General features: G+C 36.0%; 1 protein-coding gene across 1 annotated transcript in view; it reads right to left on the bottom strand.

Moving 5' to 3' along the window:
• Positions 1-6,635: 6,635 nt before the first annotated feature.
• The window catches only part of LOC144965071 (growth/differentiation factor 8-like), a 61,918-nt gene continuing 52,990 nt past the window's right edge, over positions 6,636-15,563 (bottom strand). The window contains exon 3 of the mRNA XM_078899971.1: positions 6,636-12,253. Within this exon, the coding sequence (XP_078756097.1) occupies positions 11,867-12,253 (387 nt within the window). The 3' untranslated portion in view covers positions 6,636-11,866. The remainder of the gene's footprint in view (positions 12,254-15,563) is intronic.

The raw sequence follows: 15,563 nt of genomic DNA, 5'->3' as shown, positions 1-15,563 counted from the left end.
TCGTACCTAAAACGACGTGTAACCGTAAACGTTTATAATTCATAGTCTAATTAAATCAACTTAGTGAAAACTACTCATTAAAATGGCTGGCTAAAAACAATAGAAAAGAGCTGAATGACGCCAATTTCGTTCCTTCTATAGAACTGACCTTTAGGAACAAATATCAATGGTCGGTAAAATTCATAATAAAATGATCGGGTAGAATTCCTTGAATCTATTTACGGAGTACCGGATCTAACCAACCTGCTTGTGGTGCGCTGTCTCTAAATGTGACTATTCGTTACGTGATACGTATGTGATGTCTACTACAACATCTGTAAAGTACGTATGACATTGTCAAACGTAGGCATTTAACACGCTTGTCAGAACTAACGCACGATGACAATACAACTTTATAAGATTTTTGAGAGAAAACATTGTACTTCATATAATATATATATATATATATATATATATATATATATATATATATATATATATATATATGATATATATATATATATATATATATATATATATATATATATATATATATATATATATATATATATATCGAAATCAACTCCTTATGAGATTTCATTACTTTAAAAATTGCGATATTTCCCCCTCAATGTTGAAAGAATTTACGTAATACAAAAAAGTATCATCTTTTAAAAGATCAACAAAAAATGATCAGTTTCAGATGTGAGCAAAAAAAAAAAAAACTGTTTTATTGCTTCTTAGAGGGAACGTCATTTTGAGGCACACCTCTCTAGATTAAGATGAAGTCAGTCTTTGAAAAAGGAGGGACTGTATTTACAGGCCTCAAGTGTAAGTTTTTTTTTCAAAGGGGTTCGAAATGTTTGTACCCGAAACGTCCATTGTCTGTATTGTTCCGAAGCCTCTCCATTTTCACTCTTTTTTTAGTATTTTTACGATCTCAGGCAGCCCCTATCATTCTCTTTCTTTTCTTATTTTTTTAAAAGACATGTAAGTCTGTTGAAACATGAAGTAAAATGTTTTCTAGTTGAAACTTAGAAATGTGTTTTGTCATAGTTCGTGAGAGATGGATTGTGAATTTCCCAAGGTGTTCGTCTTTAGGTCAATATTTACAACATGTTTGAGATGATTTAAAACGGTGAATCATTGAATTCATGCGCTGGGGTATTGTTCTGTGTAAATGAGGAGTGATTTCTCCATAGGTGTAGTGAATGGATATATCCGTTATTTATAATGAATCATGAAGCAAGAATTTTGTATCATTATTATTATTATTATTATTATTATTATTATTATTATTATTATTATTTATATTATTATTATTATTATATTATTATTATTATTATTATTATTATTATTATTATATATATTATTAGTTATTTATTATTAGTTATGTATAGTATATTTATAGTAGTAGTAGTATGTTAGTAGTATGTAGTAGTAGTAGTAGTAGTAGTAGTAGTAGTAGTAGAGTAGTAGTAGTAGTAGTAGTAGTAGTAGTAGTAGTGTAGTAGTAGTAGTAGTAGTAGTGTAGTAGTAGAGTTGGTATTATTTGTTGTAATAGAAGTTAGTGGTGGTAGTAGTAGTAGTAGTAGTAGTAGTAGTAGTAGTTAGTAGTAGTAGTAGTAGTAGTATAGTAATAAAATAATATAGTAAGTAGTAGTAGTATAGTAGTGTAGTGTAGAGTAGTAAGTAGTGTAGTAGTAGTTGTAGTAGAGAGTAGTAGATGGTATGTTGTAGTATTGGGCGCGTGAAGAGTTAATGAATTGTATGATGGGTATAGGATGCAACAGTCAGCATTGTATGTTGCTCGAGTCTTGATTTTAACACAACTATAGAATGAGTCAAAGGAATGAATGTGATGATGGAAACTGTACAAGTAGGCGATGTAGTGTGCTCGTAGCAAACTAATGTGCTCTAGTGCCGCGCTGAAGACCGGTCTGGACCGCGGTCCGACGGTCTTTTAGCTGTGAACCGAAGACCGGTCCCAGAGGGGAAGATCGGCGGCGGTCCTCACTTCTTATCACCTTTCAACTAGTGCGGGGCGGTCCTTGCAAGGACCACGGTCCTACGGTCTCGCGCCATAGCTACTACTTCCCCAGCGATTCGTTGCTTCGGTTGCCTATCTTCCACCAATCACCACCCATCCACTTAATTAATCGCACCCACCCCCTTTGCATACACTAAACGACACAGACGACCATACAGCAGACGACCACCAACCTCCACTCCGCAAACCGCCCTTTCGTGTGTGAGATTATTATTATTATTATTATTATTATTATTATTATTATTATTATTATTTTCATTATTATTATTATTATTATTATTATTATTAGTAGTAGTAGTAGTAGTAGTAGTAGTAGTAGTAGTAGTAGTAGTAGTAGTAGTAGTAGTAGTAGTAGTAGCAGTAGTGTGTAGTAGTAGTAGTGTAGTAGTAGTAGTAGTGTAGTAGTAGTAGTAGTAGCAGTTGTTGTTGTTGTTGTTGTTGTAATAGAAGTTTAGTGGTGGTAGTAGTAGTAGTAGTGTAGTGTAGTAGTAGTAGTAGTAGTAGTAGTAGTATAGTAGTATAGTAATAGTAATAATAATAATAATAGTAGTAGTAGTAGTAGTAGTAGTAGTAGTAGTAGTAGTAGTAGTAGTAGTAGTAGTAGTAGTAGTAGTAGTATTTGGCTGTCGTGAAAGAGATTAATTAATTTGTATATAGTTTGTATAGGATGCAACAGCAGCATTGGTATGTTTGCTCGAGTCTTAGATTTTAACACAAACTATAGAATGAGTCAAAGGAATGAATGTGATGATGGAAACTGTACAAGTAGGCGATGTAGTGTGCTCGTAGCAAACTAATGTGCTCTAGTGCCGCGCTGAAGACCGGTCTGGACCGCGGTCCGACGGTCTTTTAGCTGTGAACGAAGACGGTCCAGAGGGAAGATCGGCGGCGGTCCTCACTTTTATCACCTTTCAACTAGTGCGGGGCGGTCTTGCAAGGACCACGGTCCTACGGTCTCGCGCATAGCTACTACTTCCCAGCGATTCGTTGCTTCGGTTGCTATCTTCACCATCACACCATCCCACTTAATTAATCGCACCCACCCCCTTTGCCATACACTAAACGACACAGACGACCATACAGGCAGACGACCACCAACTCCATCCGCAAACGCCTTCGTGTGTGAGTGGGGGGAACAGGAGGCGCACGCCTTGGACGATTCCATTATACGGGGTAAATTTCAAAATTTACTACACCATAATGATCGCAATGACAATGATCTATGGTGAAGGCATGACCCCTCTTCTCTAATGGGTTATTGTTTGAAATGTATGTGACTACAAAAGACGTGTGTGTTTGTGTGTGTGTGTGTGTGTGTGTCGAACCTAGCAAGTAGCAAATCCGATTTTTTGTTTTCTTTTGTCCATCTCTTGTCACCACTCCTTTCTATCGCAGTGTTGTCATTTAAAATAATACAATAATATTAAAATTTCGTTTGGTGTTTTTACTAATCAAATAATATGAGTTTCATTAGTTTCTTCCTTCCAAAAAACCCAGTTATAACGTCTGAATTTTAAAAAAGTCCAATAGAATATTTGGGGACCCCGATAGCTCAGTTGATAGAGCACTCTCTTTATACGCAAAGGGCCAGAGATCGATCCCGGGTGCAGTCGATTTTTTTCTGAATCCCTGTCTACTCAGCAATGAATGGGTAGCTGAGTTTGTTAGATCTGGCGAAAAGTCACCATCGACCCCTCTTATCACCTCATCCACCCCCTCTTATTATAACTTCACGTCTCTCTCTTACTCTTCAATGCTCGCTGCCCTCTAATGTGTGTGTGTGTGTGGGGGGGGGGGGGGTAGGAGTTGCGTGTGTGTATCAACGCCACGAACAACTCGATCAACGCCTTGGGCGATGCCATTATCTCCGTTAATGGGGATAAATTTCAAATTTTATTAAATTATCGAAGTAACAATGAAGTACGGTGAGCAAATAAAGAAGGCATCACCCCTCTTCTCTAATTAGGTTACAATTTGAGTGTGACTACTCCGTGTGTTTTACTCCTGTAGGCCACGGTTTTCATCGTGTAGCGGTCTTTAACGGTTCAAGAATGAACGATCCCACGCTCTCAAAGGTCAAACCGGTTCGAATTTCCAACAGTCTCTCAGGAATGTTCAATGTCGAAAAGGACCGGTCCTAGGACCGGTCCTTGCGGTCTTCATTTCCCAAGGACCGTAGGACCGTGGTCCTTAAGCTTGCCAAGGACCGCCCCGCACTAATGTGCTCCTTATAATTTGCTGTGTCAAGGCAGTTCTAAACTACACAATAACAAAACACCTTATCTTTATTTTGGCCAGAAAGTTTATTCTTGATAACATTTGCCCCACCCAATATTGACAAGTCGATGACCATATTCAATCCATCGATATTTGATGTATTAAAATTGTTTGGCCACGTTGATAGCAGTGACTTTGAGAACGTACTGATTGTGTAGTAATATTATAATCTCGACCTCTGGCAAATTATTTGAAATGAGTGTTCAAAGTAGTTTTATTTATTACAAACTTCTTACATTCCATGCTCTCCGGACTACCCAAAAAATAAATCAAATAAATCTAATTTCACAACGAGCGTTATGAGTCACGTGATTCACAACTAGACTATTCGTACGTCACACAATTCTTAAAGAAAATAACTATATATGGACACCTTCCGTTTTTTATTCATCCATCTGAAATTTTTTAAAAAGTTCTTAACACAAATTAAAAACATTTAGGAACAACAAAACCAATTCTTGACGATTTGTAATTCTCTCTCTTCATTGAAAGTTGATCGGTTGATATACTATTGATACAATGTTATGTACAATCATCAAATTAGAGACGGTAATTCAAGTAAAATGTATCAAAAATGTGTGACTGATACTTAAGTATAAACCGCAAAGCAGTATTTGTTTTTAAAATGTCAAAATGCAGGCAGCAATGCCATTTGTACAGTGATATGAAATCAGGATGGAGAGGGGGTGGGGCAATAACAGCATTCCATGTCAATTCTGAAATGTCAATTCTGACATAGAATACACCAACATTTTTATTTATAATATAAACAAGCCTAAGACATTAGGGGTACAATCTGCATCATCAAAAAGTCACGTGATTGCATCGACAAACAGCATCTACACAATGCATGACAAAGCTTGTCGTCGCAAAAATCACGTGTCTGTATCACCAAACAACATCTACACGATGTATGACAAAGCCTGTCGTCGCAATAGTCACGTGATTGCAGCGAAAAACAGCATCTACACAATGCATGACAAAGCTTGTCGTCGCAACAGTCACCTGACTAATTCCATCAATGGCATCAACTCAAGTTTTGACAAATCTGACCTTAACAAAGAGCACGTGGTTAGATTAGCCAATAGCATTAAAGCAACCTCTACCTTAGCAAAAATCCACGTGACTAGAATCAGAAAAATCTTTGACAAAGCTTCCCTTAGCAAACGACACGTGGTTAAATTAACCAATGGCAACAAAAGAACCCTTGACAGAGTGTATCTTATTCAGATCTGCCTACGACTATGAAAATTTCGTAGAACTACGAATTCCGGCTCCAACCTAATAACTATGTGAAGATTTTTAATTCAATAAACTTTCTTTAAAATGAATTTCTGGTACGAGTGCTGGGAAGTAAAGAAGTTCAAAGTATTATTATAAGTATCGCAGAAAAAATCGGCAATCTTTTAACGTAATTATAATCTCTGTATTGTCACTTTTTCTAAAAACAACGAATTTTTCCATTTTCAAGTAGGTAGGTTGGATCTTATTGAACAACACGTGGCTGAATTAAACAATGGCTTATATTAGTAAATCGACACGTGACTTGATCGACCAATGGCATCAGCCAAACCTTTAACAAAGACACATGATTGGATCAGCCATTATCATCCTTTAAAAAAGACATGGAAAAACCGCGCAACTGCAAATGTCACATGACGTGATCAATCAATAAATCAATCAATCAATATCATCAACACAATATTTGACAACGTTTCACGAAGAACGAATTGTAAAAAGGTATAATATTAATATTATATCATGTATGTTTTAATGTATGTTTGTATTGCATTGAACGCAAACAGTGACAAAAGCAGAGAGCTCTTGTCTGGCACGATGGGTATGGAAATGATTTTGTATCATTGTAACAATAAAACATTATCATCATCACTTCGTGAATGAATCAATGGACCATTTTGTAACTTTTTTGTTGAGAATATAGGAAAGAGCTATTGTTAAATAGGACATTTAATTGTTTCTCCCCATTGTGGATTCTTACAATCAAAATCCAAGCTAGAATGTTAAGCATTAATTTGAAAAAAATTGTATTTCATCAAATACAACAGTATATTATAGATGGCGAAGCATATTGAATTCAGTCCTGAATATAGACTAAATATGTTATAAATTATATATCGTGGCCTGATGCCTTGAAAAATAAAATAGAAGAGTATATTTAGATGAGAGAAAAAAAATATTACGGAAGAATTGTAGTTTTGTTTGTCTGTTTTATGTTATGTTTTTTTTAAATTTTGTTTTACGTTTTGCCTCGTTCTTTCTTTTTACGTGTCTTATCATTAAGTATGAATATGCCCTTAATAGTTTGGAATTTATAGTAGTAGTAGTAGTAGTAGTAGTAGTAGTAGTAGTAGTAGTAGTAGTAGTAGTAGTAGTAGTAGTAGTAGTAGTAGTAGTAGTAGTAGTAGCAGTAGCAGTAGTAGTAGTAATAGTAGTAGTAGTTGTGGTAGCAGTAGTAGTGCTAGTTCATGACTGGCCGTGAACGATAGTCATCTTGCATGGGTTACAAGACACCCAACGGTCTTACTGGCACGACAACATGTAATTATTTATAACGTGTAAACAGATATGAATATGACTTGAATGGCAATATGAATCATCAATACAATCGCAGAGCAGCAATGTAACACTCAGAATAATATTATTTTCAAAAATTTTCATTAAAGTAATAAAACATTGAAATACATGAAAGAGCAGTTTCTAGAAACTTTACTCAAAGCATAATCATTGTACATAAAAGCGCAGAATTAAATAGAATTTTATGCCATTTATTTTAAACAAAGCAGTTATGTCAACAACACGACCAAATGTATACAATATACTAAGGTATTATCCGTTTCCCCAACAGGACCAAAAGGTGGCACGGTCAAATTTAATAGAGCAGATCTCCTGTTCGTCTCTTTTAAACTTGAATTTAAAACAACGTATCTCATTGCTATGGTCTGGTACCCGTTTTATACCCGATTCTAGTGAGGTTATATAATTTTGTAAAGCGAATTTTAAAAGATTGCAAAACGCCACCAAAACTATAACTAATAATAATCACCCATTCGGTCAATGGCCTCAATGAATTTTGCTTGAAATTTGTAGAAAACGAGACATGATTATGAGAAAATCATATTCAAAACAATTCATATTAAATACCCTGATACATTTTTCTCATGTTATTTTTTTTTCATTCTTACTCATCTTCCATCTAATTTGTAGTCATACAATCATGACAAACTTTCTTTTTAAAGCACACTTTGATAACATGATCATATAAAATCAAACATTCAAAAGTTATAGTTAACCACTACGTGCAACGTAATACTTTTAGAGTAAACACTGGCGGCTATTTATAGAAGTGCTATTATTATTTATGTAGACAAAACAAATGTATTCAGCACAGGAGCTGCACCAAGAATGTATTTTCTATAACTAACGGATCATTTTATTCTTACGTATTAAGTTATACGTCATACGTTGTACGTAATATGAAGCTACAACTTATGATATATAATTAATTTCACCCTTTTTTCAAGTCCACTCATTTTTATTTATGTGTTTTGTTTCCTGAAACTATCCTTACGATTGTTATTGTTTTGATTACAGTAGAAAATATAAATTGCAATATTTTTATGTACATATTTCTATGAACGATTACTGAGCACTTTCCGATTTTAACAGAAAGAAACATGACTCAATACGGAAGCAACAGTTAAATAATTCCCACGAACCCAATAAGTTCTTGTTAAATTGATTTTGGGCATTAGAAGTTAGCATCATAATAATATCATCAACATTAAAATTCATTATAAAACATTCATGGATATTGGATTATAAAAAATCATGAAATAGTCAGTAATATTAGAACCATTATGCAACAAGTATTATCATCAATTATCACCAATATTACAACATTTGTCCAACATAAAATTGTCATTAATATCTCAAATCAAAAATAATATTATAAACTATGAACATAATGAGCTTCCATCGTAAACATAATTTTAGCAATGAACCGTTAAAACATTAGCTCAATATCGCTGTCCGATGAAAATTATATCATATTAAATTATATTACAAGGATCTTGTTATAGAATTTACACGATATATTATCTCATCATGAATCAATTTCTATTCTGATAAAATCTGCAACAAAAATTCTCAGGAACCAGAATAAACGTTTAAAAATAGAAAAGGTTAATGAGGGTTATTAAAGATTTTCATATAAAGTACTATGAACAACCTTTTGTTATGAACATATACCTTGATATAGTGTTCGCCGTGATACTTGGATGAGCTTAACTGATTCTGATGAAATGTCAAAGGTGAAAATTACAACCAATCAATATTAGGTATACACATTAGTTACAATGTTAAAACAGAGCGATGAGTGGGGGGGGGGGGGGGGGGGAAGGGGCTGGGGGGGGGGGGGGGGGAAGCAGCGTGGCTCAGCAGACAGAGCCGTTGCCTCTGTAAACTAAAGACCCGATACTGACCAAAGAAAATTGTCATTAAAAAAGACGAAGATCATGGGAAAATTTGATTGCGCAATCAATGTAATCGTTTGTATCCTTGAGCACTTTTAACAACAACACACTTTTTACTTTCGTTTGGTGATCGTTGTCTTCTTTTGTAATGTAATTTTTTTTGTCAGTATCAGCGTAGCCATCGTTAATATCTAGCCTGACACTAAAACCGTCTAGGATTTATAGTTTGACGTCATATTTTAAAGTTTTGTGCAGCGTCTAGTGAGTTGTCGTTAGTAGAGCTCAAGAAAAAAAGTGATCCTATTGGTTGAGCTATTGAATACAACTCACGTTTTGTTTTCTTTTGTGGCCAAAGACTTGTCTTTTGACGTCATTTTTTGGTCAGTGTCAGGCTAAAGTTAACGGTGGCTAAGGTATCAGGCCATAAGTTTACAAGGTGACAACAGACTTGGTCAGTAGCCAGGTAGCCATCGTTAACTTCGGGCCTGACACTAGAACCGTAGCCGTCGTTAACATAATATAGCCTGACACTAGAACCCTATAGGACTTATAGTTTGACGTCATTTTTTAATGTTTTTGCACCGTCCAATGAGTTGTCGTTAGTAGTGCTCAAGGAAACGAGTGATCCCATTCGTTGAATTATTGAATACAACTCACGATTTGTTTTCTTCTGTGGTCAAAGACTTGTCTTTTGACGTAATTTTTTTATCAGTGCCAGTTCATATGATTGCGAAGGCTACGTTTAGTTAACTTATTGAAGGAACGAGGTTGACGTCACTCAGGTATTTGTTATTGTTTTTTAGGCAGCCATTTCAATGATCACTTCTCACTAAACTGTAGTAATCAGACTATAAACAACTAAGGGTATGCATACTTTTGTGTGTTGGTACGCTATATCCGGCTAGCGGATGTTGTAAGAAGACACGTGCCATACCATAAGACCCCCAAAAAGCCTCTATATTGATGATATGCGTTTGATTAAAAAGCTAACAACATCCGCCAGCCGGATAACGTACCACACAAACACAAAACTATGTGTAACCTTAAACATTTAGTCTGATTAATACAATTTGTGAGAACTACTTATAAAAATGGCTGCATAAAAAAACAATAATAAAGAGCTGAGTGACGTCAATTTCCTTCTTCCCTATAATATTTCACCCGGGTTTCAAATTTACGAATTCACATTAAATTCCAAGCTTCTAGTTCACCCTTATAAAATATCACTAGTTTGATGTCACGTGTTACATGTTGAATGATTCTCATGACGACTTGACTAATGCTAAAGGAACTTTTGAAAGTTCGCGAGTCGCATTTCTTTTTACGTTCCTCATTCTTCCCCGGAAGATGACATGAAATGAAATAAAAATCAGTATGGTTGATTGAGTGATTTTTTTCTCCAGACATTGAAGATGTTTCAATACACAAACCACCAATTTGTATTTTACAAGTTCAATATGTGTTAAGCATATCAATTTCAAAGTCACTATGATATCGTTCAACACAATAAACATATTTTAGTTTTTCAAATAAAGGCAACAGTTTTTATCATCATCATCAATAATAATAATAATAATAATAATAATAATCATCATCATCATCATCATCATCATCATCATCATCATCATCATCATCATCATCATCATCATCATCATCATTGTACTTAAAATCTTTTGAAAATATACATAATTCACAATATTTTGATTATCAGTGGCGTCATTATTAAACAGAATCAAAGGGGAGCAGAAGTCATGACGTCCAAACTTCGTCTCTTCCGGTTCAAAACTCATTGAATGTGTGTAACCAGTCTTCCGGAGAATAAATTAAACAATGAATTGGTTCAATATTAAATCATAAGATGAAAAAACTATTTCAGTCGCAGGATGTATAGGTAAATTCTTATGATTACGTATCGTAAAATGGTAAGGATAGCTGATCTTTATTGACGACCAGCATTTATATAGGCTAGAAAATCATCATCATCATAGCTTGTCGCTCCAACACCGAACCGACTCCACAGCATCTGTGTAGCAGACTCTTAGGTCATGGTCAGTGCAGCTGGGCCCATCCTGGCATTATCTACGGATGTGCTCCATCGTCTGCTCTGGGCATCCACATGTACACAAGCTAGTCTCAGCCAGCCCCCAATTTTTCATGCTTCCCGCTGCTCTCCCAATTTTTGTCCGTGCTCTGTTCAGTGTTACCCATTCATTCATGGGGAGCTCAGTTCCGTAGGGCAGTTCTAGAAAAAAAAAAGATGCCATCACTCAGAAACCAGAATATCTGTTACACAAGGTACTCCGGAGGACTGGTTTCACATCAATATTTCAATCGGAACCTGTATTTTGACATCGTACGATTGTTCCCAGTTGATCCATCCCATAGCTAGCTTGAGTACATGCCAAACAGCAGAATCAGACAGCCCCACAGTTGGTGAGGATAATTGATCACAATAATTAGACATGTTTATGGGTAGAATTGCATTGCAAACTTGACAACACACGGATCACTCGGCATTTTTCCCCAATCGCATGTGTTAAAATTGTAAGTTATATCTATTCATGACCTGTGGGGCTGAATGTTTTGGATATCAAGCATGTACTTTGGTTTGCTATGACCTGTCCACAACCCAAACTCACACATATAAACAGACACACACACACACTCTCTCTCTTTTACACACACACACACACACACACACACACAGACATACGCGCGCGCTCTCGATTTTGAAAATACTCCAAGTAAATTATTTTCAAGTTCATTTTCATTTCCAATAAAACTTCGATATTTTTCTGCTCCATCACTCTTAATAATATTTAGCTCCACTCGTTGTCCAAGACATTCGTTCAATAATTTTAACCCAACTCACTTAAAACCTTGACCTTCGTATTAACTTGCTTACGTCTTGCCTCGTTCTGATTGCCCCACCAGAAATCAAGTACAACCGCATTCCTTTATTTTCACGTCCTGAAAAATTACCAAATGTTGCAATTGGCACCAAGAACAACCGCATTCCTCTATCTTCGTGTCCCGCAGAATTTGTTACCAGATGTTGCAATTCGCATCAAGTACAACCGCATTCCTCCACCTTCATGTCCTGCAGAATTTGGTACAATACATTGTAATCGTCATCGAAATACAGCAAAGACATCGGAGCAAGTTCAGAGGGAGAACAACACGAGCCGGAAGTACTCGAGACTTCGGCTTGCTGATGAATCCAACCAATCGGCGACACGTTTTGCATGGTCATTTCGCATTCTCCCGAGCAGTAATCGGCCTTGACTCTGCTCGGTGCTATAATCCATTCCCAGCCGAATTCGGCGAATGTGATGTAAAGAGGATACCGACAACACCTGGACTCCGTGGAGTTATCCGTACAACTCAACGCATGACTCCTTCTATGTCGGCTGTTGGATTTCTGTTCAATGACTTTGGTATCCAGCCAGGGTTCCTGTGTTGAAATAGAAGAATTGATATAAATTGAGAAAGAAGAATAAAAACTTAAATAAGCATTCCCTTTCTTCCTCCTACACCCCCCCCCCCTTTCCCCACCTCGATAGTTTATTGATTGAATTACAAGCAAAGGAAAAACCGTTAATGTAGCTATGTGGTCTAGTGGTATGACACTCGCTTTCGGATCTGAAGGTCCTGGGTTCGAGCCTCGCCTCGTTAGGCGCATAGTTGAGTCTTTGGAAAAGGGTGTTCAATCACATTCATTCTCTCGTCGTACTCAGGTGTCAGTATGAGTACCTGGCCGTTAACAGCGTTGTCTCAATCGGGGGAAAAATGTAATATCGACTAACAGGCGTCTTGTCTCGTTCTACATGTTACGTGCTGCTGTTGGTTAAGGACCTTGTAAAGCGCTTTGCCCACGCTTAGTGGATATTGCTCAATATAAAAACTCAAGATTATTTAATGGTCCCATGTAAAGTTCTATATATTTTTTATTACAAGTTTCCCCCGGGTTATACCATTGTTGCTGGGATATATTATTTAAAATGTAAAGCACAATAAAGAATATAATAATAGCGTCGAAAAAAACCCTACTATATAGTACAATGTCCACTAAATGTGCTCAAAGCGCTTTACAAGGGGTAACCTGACCAACAGCAACACTTAACATTTAGGACGGAACATGACGCCTGTTGGGCGATATTACAATTTTTCGGACAGAGACAACGCTGTTAAAGGCCAGGTACTCATTTTACACCTGAGTACGATGAGAGCATGAATGTGAATAAAGAGCCTTTTCCAAGGACAACTATGCGCCGAGCGAGGCAAGGCTCGAACCCATGACCTTCCGATCCGAAAGCGAGTGTCATACCACAAGACCACATAGCCGCGCTTTTCGGGCACTAACTCATTCTTCAACCAATAACAAAAACATTTAAAACGTTAATATATCATGTCCTATCCTATGTGCTCAGATTTGCATATATATATATATATATATATATATATATATATATATATATATATATATATATATATATATATATATATATATACATAATATATATATATATATATATATATATATATATATATATATATATATATATATATATATATTGCTTTGGTTTGAGAGGAACCAGGAGGTCCCCATAGCTCAGTTGGTAGAGCACTCGCTTCACAATCAAAGGAACCGAGATCGATCCCGGGTGCAGTCGAGATTTTTTGTCTTAACCCCCTGTCCACCCAGCTGGATTGGGTAGCTGGGTCTGTTAGAGCAGGCGGAAGGTACTTTGCGAAAGACTAGCGTCCTATCTAGAGAGAGAGAGAGAGAGAGAGAGAGAGAGAGAGAGAGAGAGAGAGAGAGAGAGAGGGAGAGAGAGACCATTACAAGAATGATCCCAGAAGAGTATGGAGTTATGAGACCTGTGAATATGTGCACGTTGATCATGTTAAATACGTTCCATGTTTATCATTGTGTCATTTAAAGTACCGACCAGGTACTCATTTTACACCTGTGCACGGTGAGAGAATGTGAGTAAAGAGCCCTTTTTAAAGAGTCAATTATGCGCCGCTCAGAGCGGGGCTCGAACCCATGACCTTCCGATCGGATCGCACAATAAAAAACTATGTTAAACGGATTAATTAAGGAAGATATATAATGTGGACTGTCAGTACCACCTCGGCCAACGTGTAAGTATATGTAGGTCTGACATCCGAACGCAATTAGGCCTAGATAGTCTAACACTGTTGTGATGGACAATATTTTGCGTCATTTAAAAAATATTATGTATTTCCATTACAACAATGAGCCCACAATAAATTGGGTTATCAGACCTGCAAGTAAGTGCACGTCGATCCCGACATAATACCGTTTTGAGAAGATGGCGAACAAATTAGATTTAGTGGAGAATTGTTTCCGGCCAGAGCAAATTACAAAAAAGGCATTTAGTCTGTTTACAGTTGAAAACATCAAACGTTGGCGCCACAGTCAATCACAAAGTCGGATAATGCTGTCAACAACCACGACATGCGAGAGAATTTAAATATTATTGTGTCAAATTAATGTTGCCAATGTAGCTATTTTTATACGACACTAGTTTATAATTCATTGATATAGGTTTACTTAAAGATATTGACTCGAAGTAAATTGAAGTTGTAATGTATCGTTTCCTGCGACATGCATTGTGATGAGAAAATCAAATAATTATGTCAAATTAATGTTGTCAATCTATCTATTTTTTTATACGAAACTAGTATTTAATCTAGATGCTTTTGTTAGCTAAAATACGCAATGGTGTTTCTGTTGAAAGGAAAAATATTGTAGAATATTATTGTTTCTCAGGTATAGTGTCCAGTCCTACGTGTTACATGCTGCTGTTGGCTATGGACCCACTGTAAAGCGTTTTGAGCACGTTTGGTGGATATTGTAATACACAAAATGCTCAAGTTATTAAAAAATGTCTTGACGCTCATGGTCAGTGTCACTGATTACTTAACACTCTTTGCAAAGCGCTTGGTTGACATTTAGGGAATATTACGCAATACAAAAGCTTGAATAACTAGTAGGAACAATAAAGAAATAGATAGATATAGAAATCAACAGATAAATAAATAAATAAATTAGGAAATAAATTGATAAATAAACTCATTGATAAGTAGATGGACAAAAATAAATAAATAAATAAATAAAAATTAAATGAATAAGCAAATACGTAAAATAAATGAAAAATAAATAACTAACTAAATAAATAAATCAATAAATAAATTAATAGATAAATAAATAAATGAACATGCAAATAAAAAGATAAATGAACAAATAAACATTAACTTTTGTAACTATTGCCTCCAAACGGATTGATACCGGAGATGGACATTTCTGGGTAAATGGTTTGATGCTGGGGTGGTTTAAAGGCTAAACTGAACAATTTTGTGTAAAACCGTTTGGTACTGGGGTGGTTTAAGTGCTAAGATGGACATTTCTGGGTTAAATGGTTTGATGCTGGGACGGTTTAAGTCCTAAAACGGACATTTTTGGGTTAAACGGTTTGATGCTGGGGTGGTTTAAGTACTAAAATGGAAATTTTAGGATTAACTTGCTTTTATATTTTACTAAGAATAACAATGCCGTGCTCTTAAAAACACGTATTTAAAATTTTGGTCAGAAAACTCGTCCTTCAAATATTGATCGATTAAAATGACCCTCGTCCCGGAATATCACTCAGATTTGGGACTCAAAAGAAACCTTTGCGGAAACCTCAGATTTAAGAGTTCGATCACGAGTGAAGTCGATATGCTTTTTTTCCCGA

This window comes from Berghia stephanieae, chromosome 2 (genome assembly GCF_034508935.2).
Source record: "Berghia stephanieae isolate SIO BIC M18660-M18661 chromosome 2, UCSD_Bste_1.3, whole genome shotgun sequence".
NCBI classification, from domain to species: domain Eukaryota; kingdom Metazoa; phylum Mollusca; class Gastropoda; order Nudibranchia; family Aeolidiidae; genus Berghia; species Berghia stephanieae.
The sequence above is the reverse complement of the archived record's forward strand: the minus strand, read 5'-3'. Positions and strand labels throughout refer to the sequence as shown.